Source organism: Balaenoptera musculus, chromosome 10, assembly GCF_009873245.2.
Source record: "Balaenoptera musculus isolate JJ_BM4_2016_0621 chromosome 10, mBalMus1.pri.v3, whole genome shotgun sequence".
In the NCBI taxonomy this organism is placed as follows: Eukaryota; Metazoa; Chordata; class Mammalia; order Artiodactyla; family Balaenopteridae; genus Balaenoptera; species Balaenoptera musculus.
The window spans coordinates 57,233,561-57,247,863 of NC_045794.1; the positions used below are offsets into that span (position 1 = coordinate 57,233,561).

Sequence of the window (14,303 nt, forward strand, 5' to 3'; positions counted from 1 at the left end):
GCCCACGCGCAGCAACGAAGACCCAATGCAGCCAAAAACAAATATAAATAAATAAATAAATAAATTTATTAAAAAAAAGAAGGGAATCTGGGGTCAAAGCAGTTTCAGAAATAGTGAGCTCAACCAAGCTCGAGGGGAGCCTTTGCTGCAGGACATCTCCGTTTTGTGGAGCATGGCCACCTGCACAGCTTTCATGTATCCTGTGACTCTAACAGGGGACATGGTAGCATGTAGAACTTTTCCCCTTTTTGACCATAGGCATTTTTTTTTTTAATAGAGGACTTTGCAGTGTTACTTGGGAAACACAAGGGCAAGAGAACTTGGGCCTGGTAAGGCAATGATACAGGGGAATGACAGGCTTGGTCTGTCTGGGGACATAGATTTGACTCTGAGGCTGTGGGGCAGGGCACTTGGGGCTTAGGGCTTGTGATTCTCCAGAACAGGGTTCAAGTCCCAGCTCAGCCACTTCATAACTGTGCAAAGCCCTTTACCCTCTCAACTTCAGTTTTCTAGCCTGGAAATGGAAAATAATACTTCTCTCATCTGTTTTTTTTTTTTTTTTTTTGGTGAAAATTTAATGAGATAACATGTTCAGAAATGCCCTGCAAATGTCAAAGGACTGTATAAATGGAAGCATTTATCCTTCACAATTAATGTACACTCTTTGGTGTGGGGTTGCAGCTGGGGTGGACTGAAGGAGAGAAGAGATTAGAATCTGTTTCCTCTTTACTAACTGAAGTTCTTGCGCTCAATCACCAACCTATCTTAAAATGACCTTCATGATGAACTAGCTGACCTTTCCCCATGTTAATGCATTGATTAAAAAAAAAATCCATTTTTCTTCCTACCCACCTAAAGAAGATGGGCAACCAGTTCAGTAAAGATAAGAATATACATCATCCTCAAGGTCACTGAAACTTGTTTCAAAATAAAAAGTCCTAGAAAACATCAATATTCAATTCTCTTTCTTCTCTTAACGAGTCATAGTTCTTTCCCCTTATCAGATTAAAGCCCTGGACATTTTCGAGGAGGGAGACAGACAGGCTGGTCTGTGTCCTTCAGCCGAACTCTTACCTCGGTCTGGACCATGTGAACCCTGTGAAGTCTTAGGTCATGCACTGCTCCATAAATGTCCACAGAATCTTTGGAATCTAATTGCTGGAGGATTCGGTCCAATGCGATAAAGGTTCCAGTCCTACCCACACCGGCACTAGAAGAGAGCGTAAAGAAAGACTGAGCCTTTTTATTAAACTGGCCTTTCTGGACTGCATCCAGAGACTCTAGCACAATCTTTCCTTTCCCTTCCAAGTTAGAGGAGACTACAGGAATACTTCTTTCTCTCAATGTGCTCTCTCAAAGAAATATAACCAAGGCTCTGGCCTTCCATCCTTCCTCCTTCCTTCCTCCGTCTTCCCACCCCACCAGAGGTAAGGACTTGCTGTGTATCATTTCCATGCATGCTTTCATACTCTTCCTATATTCATGTAAATCCACACACAATATATTCTTTTAGTGTGTTTCAAAAATTTACTAAAATGGTAACACGTTTTATGTATTCTTTTGCCAACATTTCTATTGAATATTGTTTTTTGAAATTTGTCTACATTGTTACATGTAGCTCTAATTTCTTTTATAGAGTTCATAAACCACCACTAATCCATTCCCTACTGATAGACAGTGAGATCATTTTTAGTTTTTCTCTATTACAAATTGTGTTGCAGTGAACATCATTGTGCACATGTGTGGGGATTTCTCAAGGGTTGATATCTAGAAGCAGAACTGCTGGATCATCGCAATATGAACACCTTCAGCTTTACCAGGGATTGTCAAATTGCTCCCTAAAATAATGGCATAACCTGGGGATTTTTGATGCACATATTTATAAGATAAAGAAGAACAGTTTTTCAGTGGTATTGGGTGAAAATGCCTGCCATTCTTTAGAAAGCAGGAAGCTCTTGAGAGCCTCACATTCCTATTAAAAGCATCAGGGTTCCAATGACATAGAAAAGCAGGGCTCCTAGGGTGCTGGGCAGATTTGGAGAAAATGAGTACATTTGACATTTCTCTTACTGTAGCAATTCCCTGCTCTTCATTTATTAGTGCCATTCAGTTAGGGTTATCAGAGTGTTTCTGCAAACATTAATTAGCTAAACACCAGGCTCCCCAGGGAGAAAGAGAGTGAGAGACTGCTTGTTAGCTTGATTTTATGCACGTACAGACTGAAGCAAAGAGAAGTCAAGAGAGAACAGAAATTTAAGAGCAAAATTGGGTTGCCACATATGGCAAGTGCCACTCGACCCAGCAGGAAGTCTAGAGCAGGGTTCCTGAAGTCTGGTTACGGTTTACACAGGTGGAGGAGAGAGAGAAGGCCATTCCAAGGAGTAAGAATGGTAAGAGGCAAGGATGAGTGTGAGCGGTTTCCTCCCCGGCTACGGTGGGAGGGGAGTCTCTGGGAATTTGGATAGGGGGGTGAGATGGGGCCTAATTATGGGGGACCTGGCAATCACATAAGAACTTTGCGTTTGCTATAGTAGGAAAAAGAGCAAGAGGGAGAGAAAGATGGAGAGTGAGGGTGAGAGACAGTGAGAAGGGGTGAGGTTGGGGAGGAGTGGGTGGAAGAAGAACATCCCCTGGGTCTCTGTAGACTGGGTGGGTAGACAGATCCTGCAGCCACTAGATTCTTCAGGCTTACACCCTTACTTATACTCCCGGCTGCCACTCTGTTGGCCCCGGGGGGCGGAGTACCTGCAGTGCACCGCGGTGGGCCCGGCCCCCGGGGTCCTGTTGATGTAGTCCCTGACAGTTCTCACAAACTGGATCAGGGACTGTGTGGTCTCCGGGACTCCGTGGTCCGGCCACACCGTATAGTGAAAGTGGCGGATGAGTCTGTGGGCATCCAGCTGTTCCTCCTGTAAGAGCAGAGCGACTAATAAGAGGCGTGGCCCGAGGCAAACCTTCAGATTTGACAACCGTGCCCATGCAGGGGTTCCTGTGAGCGAAACTACAGGAGAAGGAACCAGCAGAAAATAGGATTCACGGGTGTTCTTCACCTGCCCAAGCTGCGTTATTCAACGAAGTCAAACAAACCAACATACGCTGCATATCCGAAACTCCCGGATGGTCCACTCGGGCAGCACGGACTCCGAGAGCATCTGCAGGATGAGGTCCCCGTAGTAGAGGGAATCCTGGTCCGCTGGCCAGTAGTGGTCACACTTCACCTAGAGGAAGGCGGGCAGAAAAAAAAAGTGAGTCCGGAAACGCGCCTCCTCCACGAACCTGTGCTTTCCCTCCTCGAAACGTCTTCCTGAGCTGGAATCCAGGGTGAGGTGCTAAGGTGATCTGACCATCTTTTTTTGCACTAACCTGCCCATGGCCAGGGCTGAAGCTGGGCTGCTGCTCCAAGTAAGGAGAGACACCGTTCAAGGAGCAACCCCCCCACCCTCGGATTCATTTTCCTTTCAGGTTCAGCGTGCTATGGCTTGAGTTTTTGTTGATTTCCTCAGCATTTCGATTCCACTAGCACATAAGCCATGTCTTAACAATTTCTCGGTTTTGTTTGTTTGTTTGTTTTTCTGAAGAAAGATCCAGTTGGGAAGAGGAAGGCATTGTCTCCCTGGCCCTTTTTTGTTTATATTTTGATATCGTTGTCCCAACCTGGATCCAGTGCCATGTGCCATGTGATCTTTGCAAAGTCAGAACAGTTAGCCAAGCTCACATTCACAGGTGGAGACAGGCGAAAGAAGACTGTGGACATATCATTATTGAGCACAGTTACTGGGCAGTTCATGTAATCTCTCTTTTTAATCCTCAAAGTAACCATATAAAGTAGAGGATTATAAATGCCAGTACAAGAGGTTTGCTTAGTTTGTCCAGATAACTATTTTACTTTGTTTCTGCAGACACAGCCTAAAATTCACTTCTCTTTCTTTCCTGAAAGTAGGGACAGCGCCAGTGACTCTGCCAGTTTCTCTCTTCCCTCCAAACAGCGGAGAATGGAGCAGACGAGAGGCCAGGTAATCCTTCCGTGTCATGGGCGCTTCTGATAATCCCAGTTGTCAAATGCAAACATCTTTGACTGAAACTTCAGACCCAGAATCAGAATTGGGCATCACCTGGGTTTACGATAGAGCCTTTTATAACCGAGTGGCTTTAATTCACTAACAGTGTTCTTACCTGACCCCTACTTGGCTTTTATGGTCTTTAACTTCCGACGGGGATGGGGAGTAGAATTACACCCAGGTGGAGGAAAGCAAGGTTGGTACGTCAGGAAGACCATTTACTCACTCGGCCCTTCTCCACACACTGGGTCACCATGACGATGTTGTGAACATTCTGTTCCCACGCCATTTTCCAGAAGTCATCCTTGGTGCCGGGGAGAGGTCCCTGAGTAGCGATGTATTCTCTCCTGAAGTTGTTGCCCTGCAATGAATTTACAATGTGGAGAGTCGGAAACAATAGGCCTCTTCACAACTCTAAGCAAAGGGTTAGCTCTGTAGATTAGGTGAGATGTAAGTCTTTGCCAGGGCCCTGACTTGAGAAAAAAGATACTAACACGCATCAAGGCTTGGGAGCAGGAAGGACAAAGGCCGGAACACTGAACTGTTGTTAAGAGCCAAGTTCTTTCTTATTAGGTTGTGTTTATTCTTAAAGGCAGTGGAGGACTCAGGCAATGATTTAGAAAACACTTCACCCTCAATTATGAGTGTGTGTAAATATATATACCTGTGCGTGTGCGTGTGTGTGTATGGACTGCCTGAGGAACTGACATTGATCAGGCTCTTTCCCTATTTAACACAGAAGAGTTTTAGTCATTTCAGGTACTTGGCTTTGGGTTGTTGGTAAGAGACACCATGCAAGGGAAACTTAAGGGAAGAGAACCCACTGTTTACTGAGCATCCACCCTATAACATGCTGTGGGTCAGGATTTTCACAGATCTTATTTAATTGTAACCACAACTCTATGAGCTAGGATATTTTCACCCACACATCCTGCACTCCAGCAACATGGAATTACTTGCAGATCCCAGTAGAAGCTCTTTCTCTCCTTGCCTCTCTTCAGGGCCTCTACACTGTGTCACCTCTGCCACCCCCATCCCCGCCCCACCCACTGCCTCTCCTCTGGCGAATGCTTATTTGTCCTCCAAGTCTCAGCATGGTGCCTGCTCTGCTGAGCCTTCCTTTATCTTTCTTTCTGCTGGAGGATGTTCTCCCAGAAGCTCCTGCAGCAACCTACAGCCTCTCGCTACTCAGAGAGTGGTCCTCAGACCTGCAGCACAGGCACCATCTGGGAGCCTGTTAGAAATACAGAATCCCAGGTCCCACCCCAGTCCTGCTGAATCATAAGCTGCATTTTTTTGTTTTTTTTGTTTTTTTTTTTTTGGCCGAGACGCGCAGCATGTGGGATCTTAGTTCCCCAACCAGGGATCAAACCCGCGCCCCCTGCAGTGGAAGCACAGAGTCTTAACCACTGGACCGCCAGGGAAGTCCCGTCAGAAGCTTCATTTTAACAAGACCCGCAGATGATGTGGATATATGTTAATGGTGGAGAAGCACCATTCTAGCCTGTCAAGGGCGTCGCGCACCTTGTCATTTCCTGATGCCACAACTCTGCTGAGAGTTCCCTGAGGGTTAGGATTCCATCTGACCCTCTCCTTGTACACAGCTCAGAGTCTCACTTACAGTTAGTGCTTTACTATATAGTGTTTATGGAGTGAATGGAGGATTATTTGAGGTAAATATTATCCTCACTTTTTTTGGAAAAGGAAATGGAGGCCCAAAGAATTGACATTAACTTGCTCGAGGTCCTAGAGTCAGCAAGGGGCAGAGATGGGATTCAAACAGGGTCTGTCTGACCTTAAAGCTTTTTCCACTGTAGGTGCTGTAGGAAGCCGGTGAAATGCTAATCAGAATCTGAGCCCAAAGGTTTGACAGAACCTTTGAGTTGTGTCTGTGGTTTTCAAAAATCCAAATAAACTTTGAATCAGCTTCCCTAGCTAGGCAGCCTTAGCCGTGGAGGTCCAGCTTCCTCAGGGAGCTCTAATCTTGACTAAGGGCTGCAGAGAGAAAATGACCTTTGAAAATGCCTCCTGGGCTCATTATAATCATATGTGACTATAGCCATTTTGAAAACTGGGCCTTAGCAGTGATTGAATAGGACAGCCTGCGTTTTACGACCATCAGACATGATCTTTTTTTTTTTTTTTTTTTCTCTAAAACTGACATGTTTCCAGACCTAAGAACGGTGGGAGCGTGTTGGGGAGGAGAGTTGTCTCCAGCACAGCCACCCGTCAAAGCTTCATCCCAGTCACTGTGGCCCCGTGGCTGGTTCACTTACAGGGATGTAGCTGGCATTAATATAGTCAGAGCACGGGTCGTCATCCACATTGGACAGCTTCACTCGAGAGGCGTCATCTGCAAGGAAAGTTATTGACAGAGATTTGTCAGTGAGTCGCGGTGATTCTCCTACTGTTTACAGAATGCTTGGTATTTGATGTGCGTTAGCTCTGACCCCCATGACAGCCCCACAGGGGAGGTATTCTCATCTCCATTTTGCAGATGAGGCTTAGACAGGATCACTAACTTGCCTCTGGTTGCACAGGTGGCCCAGAAACACACAAGCAGACGAGCCAAATGCTCCCCGAAGCCCCCTCTGTGCTTTCCTTTGTAATACCATATCATTTGCCCGATGGAGTGGCCAGCTCCCTTTCACTGCTAGAATGAATACAATCCAGAAAAACTACCTTCTATTGCTTCACCTAATTGGGTAAGGATAACATATAAATAGATATACATATATAAACAAACAAATATATATATATAATTGCTAACTAGAGACTTTAAGTAAACCCAGCTTGGCCCGTATTGTTAACCCTGTTACTGCTCTTAGGCCTCTAAGGAGAGGCATTAGGACCACATGGTGAAATGTCAACAGCATAAGTGGCCTCTCAGAGCCAGAATCTCAGCTGGTTGTTATCCCCCTGGAGGGAAGTGCAATAACATACAAGTCATTTCTTTTTAAAGACTTTTCAGAGCCTCTGAATATCTCCCATATCCAGCTATACCATATTGCTTTGCCCCATTTTACTCGTGGAAAAGAGAAAAAATGGCTAGAGGAAGACAGTATTACAAATTTCAACACAAAACTTACAGGGCAATATATTGTTGTATCGATTCTTCCCTCTATTCTCTGGCAAGAGTGCAATGTCACATGATTGGTTTCGACCCACGTCTTTTAGGTCCTGTTAGGTCAAAAATAAGTTTTCAGGTGAAGAATGTGAGATAGAAAAGGGCAAATCAGACAGTCCCTGAGATACATAACAATATAACCATATGTTACACTAGCTGCATTTGTGGAATGCCTCCTATTCGACCACTGTGCGTCAGCTCTGATCCCCACGAGAGCCCCACAGGAGGTAGTCTCATCTCCATTTTACAGATGAGGCTCAGACAGGATAATTCACTTGTCCCAGGTCACACAGGTGGCAAAGCTGGGAACTGAATCCAAAGCCTGGGCACTTTTCACCAAACCACATTGTCTCCCAGGCAAGCAAAAGGCCAGCTTAAATAACTGACAGCAATCTGTATAAAACAAACACATGAAAGGATGCTCAACATCACTAATCATTAGAGAAATGCAAATCAAAACCACAATGAGGTTTTACCTCACACCAGTCAGAATGGCCATCATCAAAAAATCTACAAACGATAAATGCTGGAGAGGGTGTGGAGAAAAGGGAACCTCCTGCACTGTTGGTGGGAATGTAAATTGATACAGCCACTGTGGAGAACAGTATGGAGGTTCCTTAAAAAACTAAAAATAGAACTACCATATGACTCAGCAATCCCACTACTGGGCATATACCCTGAGAAAACCATAATTCAAAAAGAGACATGCACCACAATGTTCATTGCAGCACTATTTACAATAGCCAGGACATGGAAGCATCCTAAGTGTCCATCGACAGATGAATGAATAAAGAAGACGTGGCACATATATACAATGGAATATTACTCGGCCATAAAAAGAAATGAAATTGAGTTATTTGTAGTGAGGTGGATGGACCTAGAGTCTGTCATACAGAGTGAAGGAAGTCAGAAAGAGAAAAACAAATACCATATGCTAACACATATATATGGAATCTAAAACAAAAATGGTTCTGATGAACCTAGGGGCAGGACAGGAATAAAGATGCAGACGTAGAGAATGGACTTGAGGACGCGGGGAGGGGGAAGGGTAAGCTGGGACGAAGTGAGAGAGTAGCATTGACATACATACACTACCAAATGTAAAGTAGATAGCTAGTGGAAAGCAGCTGCATAGCACAGGGAGATCAGCTCGGTGCATTGTGTCCACCTAGAGGAGTGGGATAGGGAGGGTGGGAGGGGGACGCAAGAGGGAGGGGATATGGGGATGTATGTATATGTATAGCTGATTCACTTTGTTATACAGCAGAAACTAACACAACATTGTAAAGCAATTATACTCCAATAAAGATGTTTAAAAAAAAAAAACTGACAGCATTGGTTTGCATCTGAAGTTTGTCAATTCTTTCTTACCATCTGGTCTGGGTAGTGCCTTGTCTGCTGTACTATTCTGGAGATCAAAATGGCCTCTGAGACTAGGTGGTATATTGTGCAGGGAATGGATTGAGGCACAAAAGAACGCTCAGCTGAGACCCTAAGTGCCATCCTAACTCCTGAGCCCAATCAGCCTGTGATTCCACAGTGAAGGCTTGGAGGGAAATTCTGCTAAGGACCAGGGGTGCTAAAGCATCATTGCCTCTGAGTTGTACCTCGTATTCCTTGGATAGAAGGTAGTTGGAGTCGGCCTGCAGCTTCATGAAGTGTCCTTCAAACTGATTTACTTTTATTGGGCTATAGTTTAAAATATAATAGAAAGAAAAGAAAATTACTGAAGAACAGGGAAAATGCCATACCCAGCCCCAGTTACATTTCAAAAGCAGATAATACAGTAACTAATGAGTTCTCTCTCTTACCAAGAAGTCTTCCGGTTACTGTGAAGAAAAGCCAAAAGAAGAAAGATCTCATTAGCAAATCTCATGTAATACAGTCAACTCATCTTTCAATAAATGAAGTGAAGGAAAACGTGCTCACCCTTTTTGGCCCAGGTTCAAGTGGACAGACAGTGGTCGATCCCGACGAATGCTCAGGCGGGCAGAGGGCCTTTCTCGACCATGGCTGAAACACAAGGGAGAGGACTTATATTCTGGTTACGAAATAATTTAAACAAATTTCTCCATTTATGGTAAGGCTGTGCATGTTTGTGCAAATATGGATTTTTCAGTACATGTATATTTTACACTCAGCCAACATCCCTTTGAGGGAGGGAAAAGGGAGGAAGAACATGAAGAAGAAATAGATTTTTCCCACTCAGAAACCATCCTGTAATAGCTGAAGATTTGTCTTCTGGTTTTTGGCTACAGGTCATAATCACTTCCCACACTCTCAATAAAGCTTTCTATAAACACACACACACAGAGAGTAAACCTTAGAGGCAAGACACGACTGCAAGAGAGAGGACATGCCAAAGAAAAGAAATTCCCTAAGAAAAGAGGGCATGGCATTGGGGCCACATGCTGTTTAGTTCTTTTTGGTCCCTTCTTAAGTTAGCATGGCAGATATGAGCCACAAAATGGAGATGTCAACCATACTTTTCAGCATATTTCAGAAAAGTATTCGGGCACACAATTTGCAGACATCTCTGTCTTCGTGAGGTAACTGAACCACACACACGATTTTTTTTTCCTGTGCCAAAGGAGCTATTTCACATCCAAATGAGGCTACAGATGGCCCCTCAGTCATTTGGTAAGGGCAAGACTCAGCAGTGGTATGTAGAGAGGCTGAAAAAAGTGAGTCATGGTTTTAGGGTTTGATTCTTGTTTTTCTGAAGAAACAAAGGTGATTTAACCTGGAGAAATTAAATGATTTTCCCTCCTGACTTTTCAGGCTAAAGAGCATTTTCAGTTGCATCTTTAAAATTGTGGACCCAATTGCCAAAGGGATCTTTGTACTCACCTGGCTTTCTGTCTGCAGATTAATAAGGCAACAACAGCTACCAGCATGCCAATTAAGAACAGACCAGCACTCACACCTTCAATAACTCCAAACAAAGGCTCTACAATAATCCAGAGGGCAACAACAAACCCAGGTGGGAAAATTAGTGTTAAAGAACCAGTAAGATAGCTATTGGAACCCTAGCTCCCTAGGAATGTTATTACAGAAGGATTCAAACGATGCCCACGTTAAGGCATTTACTATCTAAAGGCTAAGCAGTATGCAGCTGAAAAGATGAAACATTGGCTACTACCATGTAACAGCAGCTTGGTCATTATACTTTTGAAGTCAATGGTGTTCACCTTATAAAGGAATTTGGGACTTCATCTATGCTTGTATGTGAAGCTTTGGGGGCACTTGAGATAAAGGCCAGCAGTTTGCCACCAAGGTAAATATGCTATTTCACTTGTATGAAACATGTTTTACAGCATCTGGGACACTGGCAAATCCAGTGAATTGCTCAGAATTATTTTAATGAAATTCCATTTTTATTATCTGGTTCGATACTGCCACTGGGAGTTTATGAACAGGTAGCCCATTTTAAAAACAGTTTATTGAAATATAATTCACATGCCATACTATTCACCAATTTAAACTGCACAATTCAATCAATTATTTTACATTCAATTTTATAACATTTTCATCACCCCTCTAAAAGAATCCCCAATGCCCCTTAGCAGTCATTCTTCATTCCCTCTCCCTAGACCCTGGCAACCACTAATCTACTTTGTCTTCATAGATTTGCCTGTTCTGGACAATAAATTGAGTAATAAATATGTGCTTTGTTTGTGATTGGCTTCTTTCACTTAGCATGTTTTCAAGGTTCATCCATGTTGTGGCATGTATCAGTATTTCATTCCTTTTTATGCTGAATAATATTCCACTGTGTGGATATATCACATTTTGTTTATCCATTCCGCCATTGATGGACATTTGGGTTATTTCTATTATTTTGGTTATTATGAATAAAGCTGCTATGAATCTCCATATACAAGTTTTTATTTTCATTTCTCTTGGGTATACACTTAGGAGTGGAATTGCTGGGTTAGAGGGTAACTCTAGGTTATTAAACCTTTTGAGAAACTGCAAAACTGTTTTCCAAAGAAGTTACACCATTTTATTGATACATTCTACAAGCAATGTATAAGGGTTCAGATTTCTCCATATCCTTACTAACACTTGTTATTGTCTTTTTGATGATAGCCATTCTAGTGGGTGTGCAGTAGTATTTTATTGTGGTTATGATTTGCATTTCCCTAATGTCTAATGATGTTGAGCATCTTTCCATGTGCTTATTGGACATTTATGTATTGTCTTTGGCGAAATGTCTATTCACATCCTTTACCCATTTTTAAATTGTGTTGTTTGTCTTTTTATTATTGAGTTGTAAGTGTTCTGTATATTCTGGATACTTGACCTTTATCAGATATATGATTTGCAAATAGTTTCTCCCATTCTGTGGGTTGTCTTTTCACTTTCTTTATGGTGTCCTTTGAAGCACAAGAGTTTTAAATTTTAATTAAGTCCCATTTATCTAGTTTGTTGTTGTTGTTGCTTGTGCTTTTGGTATCATAGCTAAGAAACCATTTCCTAACTCAAGGTCACAAAGATTTACTCCTATGTTTTCTTTTAAAAGTTTGATCATTTTAGCTCTTACATTTAGGTCTGTGGAGTAGTCCATTTTTGAAGTTGCATTTTAAGCCCTTGGATTTGTTTATTCAATGTGCTTTTCAAGACTTACTTACCAAATCAACACAGTCATCTTTCTTTTACTGTGGTTAATATTCGTTTTTTGGATATATGTTTACTATCTTCCTTTATTGGACTACATACAATTTTTGTTGTATAACAATAATTTAAATAGGGAAGAATTGTGTTTACAAATCCCTTACTTAACATTAAGTTATAAGCAAACACATCTAAATCCTCCTGTGTTCTGATCCCTTTTTGGTTTGAAAAGTGGGAGATTATACCTATATTTGGCATAAATAGATGGGAGTGTTTGTGAGGCTGAGTCATCTTTTGTCATACAGCATGAGAGGCTGTTTCAGCTATAAAGAAGAACTTCCTGAGACCAAGCATTGTGGAAGGCTGGGTACAGGGAAAGGCTGGAAAGATAATGGTATCAAAGAACAATGTGCTAAACAATAAAGCTATTCTCAGCATGTTGGAAATATTCTGAATCCGAGCAGTGCAGAGGTTAAGAGGTCAGGCAGAAAGTGCCAGAATTGCAGCTCTGCTATCTTGGGCAAGTTACATAAACTCTTGGTACCTCAAATCCTCACCTTTAAAATGGGGATGATAATAGGATCTACCTCAGAAGATTGTAGTGAGGATCAGGTATATTCTAAGCACAGTGCTTAAAACTGCTGCTCCACAGGGTGAAAAGTAAAATTAGCGACTATTATTACTCAGGCTTTCCCTCTAACATAAATTTATGTAAAGCCAAGTTAACATTTTTTTATCATGTAAAAGCAACATATAATAAACAAAAGGAAAAAAGTCACCTGTAATCCCACTACTTTGAGATATTCATCATTAATACTTTGGTGTTTTTTCCTTCTAGTCTTTTTTTTCTATGCATTTCTATGTATATATTTCATATACACATTCCCACTAACGACTTGAAAGCCTTTTGTACCTACTTCTGTTTTGGCCTGTGCAAGCTCTTGATTTGACTGTTTTTCATCCACTGTTTTTTAAAAAAATTCATTTTTAATAGGAAAAAAATCTGGTATTTCTTTCTACCTTCTTTACAAGATTAATCCCCTTTCAGTCCATTCTGCTACAGAAGTTGTGAAATTCCTCTAATCCACATCAATCCATGATCATATAAAGATTAAAATCCAAGCAAAAATAAATGTTCCCCTTACCATCATCAGCCAAGTCCCCAGATCTCCCCACTAGAGGCTCTTGTAGGTGACATGGTGTTTGGCAGACTATGTAAAGTCGATGGAAAGGTTAGCCTTACCTGACTCAGTGGTGATGGGCAAAGAGAAAAATGTGTCTGAATAGAGTGGCTTTGTGAATTCCTTCAGGTCCTCATCAAATAGCTGGGTAAAAGCCCGAATGCTGATTCTGAAAAGAAAACCGATTTACTTAAGTACAAATTAGTGACTCACCACAGTAGGGTCAAGGAGAAACAGGGTGGTCACCTGGTCAATATGTATGTAGGGTAGGGTATGAATTATGAAATCAGATAGCCCTGGGTTCGTGCATTCATGCATTCATTCATTTATTCATCAAATATTTATTGAGCCCCTACTGTGTGCTGGTACCTGTCCAGGAGCTGGATATACTGCAAAGAATAAGTCCCTATCATCTCAAGGTTTACACTCTTGAATGTAAAACTAAGCTTAGTAGGCTGAAGTTATAGGGCGATATGGGAACAAAAAATCACTTTCTAACATCTAGAGTATGAGCTGCCTCATAGGTAGTGAGCTTCCAGTCATTGAGGGTGTTTAAGCAGAGACTGGAGAACCAGTTCTCAGGGAATCTGTAGGACAGCAGCCCTGCACTAAGTTATAGATTGGCTTGGGTGACCTCTTCAGTCCATTCTATCCTGAAGATTCCCAGACTGTAGGTTTACTGAGAGTATGAGGATCGGTTTATATGGGAAAACTTTTTCTAGGGTTAATTTAAATCGTATGAAAAGTAATGGACGACTCTTTTTTCCTTAAAAAAAAAAATCTAGATTTGCTCAACCCGAAAGTATCTGGGCACATCCTGTAATAATGCTGAAGTAGTACCAACATTAGTACCAGCCAGGACAAATTGTTCTGACCTTTTGCTCTCTCCTTCTCACTCATGCCCAGGTCCAAGTATAATCTCCTCAACATCTTCAAGATGATATTGATCAACCACATCTATAATTTCCATCTCTAAAAGAAACCTTCCAAGTCAAAAGTTGTACTTCCAGGAATAACAGACTGTTGATGGAGGTATTGTGCAATGTCCCCAAAGGGTAACAAGCAGTCAACGCGTGTTAAGTGGGAGGGGAGGAGTTGGTGTGTGTTGCTAATGTCTTATACTTTTGGACATTGAAAGGAGTCTCTCCCATGAAAAGAGTTTCTTTTACAACCCTCAGAATGGGAGAAAATATTTGCAAACGAAGGAACTGTCAAAGGATTAATCTCCAAAATATACAAGCAGCTCATGCAGCTCAATATCAAAAAAACAAACAACCCAATCCAAACATGGGCAGAAGACCTAAATAGACGTTTCTCCAG

General features: G+C 42.2%; 1 protein-coding gene across 3 annotated transcripts in view; it reads right to left on the bottom strand.

The window, feature by feature from the left end:
• PTPRB (protein tyrosine phosphatase receptor type B) overlaps positions 1-14,303 on the bottom strand; it is a 113,394-nt gene that overhangs the window by 11,351 nt on the left and 87,740 nt on the right. For 2 of the 3 annotated variants that reach the window (XM_036865996.1, XM_036865997.1), the window contains 11 exons: positions 13,046-13,152; positions 10,036-10,135; positions 9,115-9,198; positions 8,997-9,014; positions 8,793-8,874; positions 7,148-7,238; positions 6,335-6,411; positions 4,285-4,419; positions 3,096-3,218; positions 2,746-2,909; positions 1,075-1,210 (listed from right to left, as the gene is read on the bottom strand). In XM_036865996.1, the coding sequence (XP_036721891.1) occupies positions 1,075-1,210; positions 2,746-2,909; positions 3,096-3,218; positions 4,285-4,419; positions 6,335-6,411; positions 7,148-7,238; positions 8,793-8,874; positions 8,997-9,014; positions 9,115-9,198; positions 10,036-10,135; positions 13,046-13,152 (1,117 nt within the window). Of the gene's footprint in view, positions 1-1,074; positions 1,211-2,745; positions 2,910-3,095; positions 3,219-4,284; positions 4,420-6,334; positions 6,412-7,147; positions 7,239-8,792; positions 8,875-8,996; positions 9,015-9,114; positions 9,199-10,035; positions 10,136-13,045; positions 13,153-14,303 lie in introns of those variants that run through there. The other variant, XR_005021510.1, reaches the window with a different exon arrangement.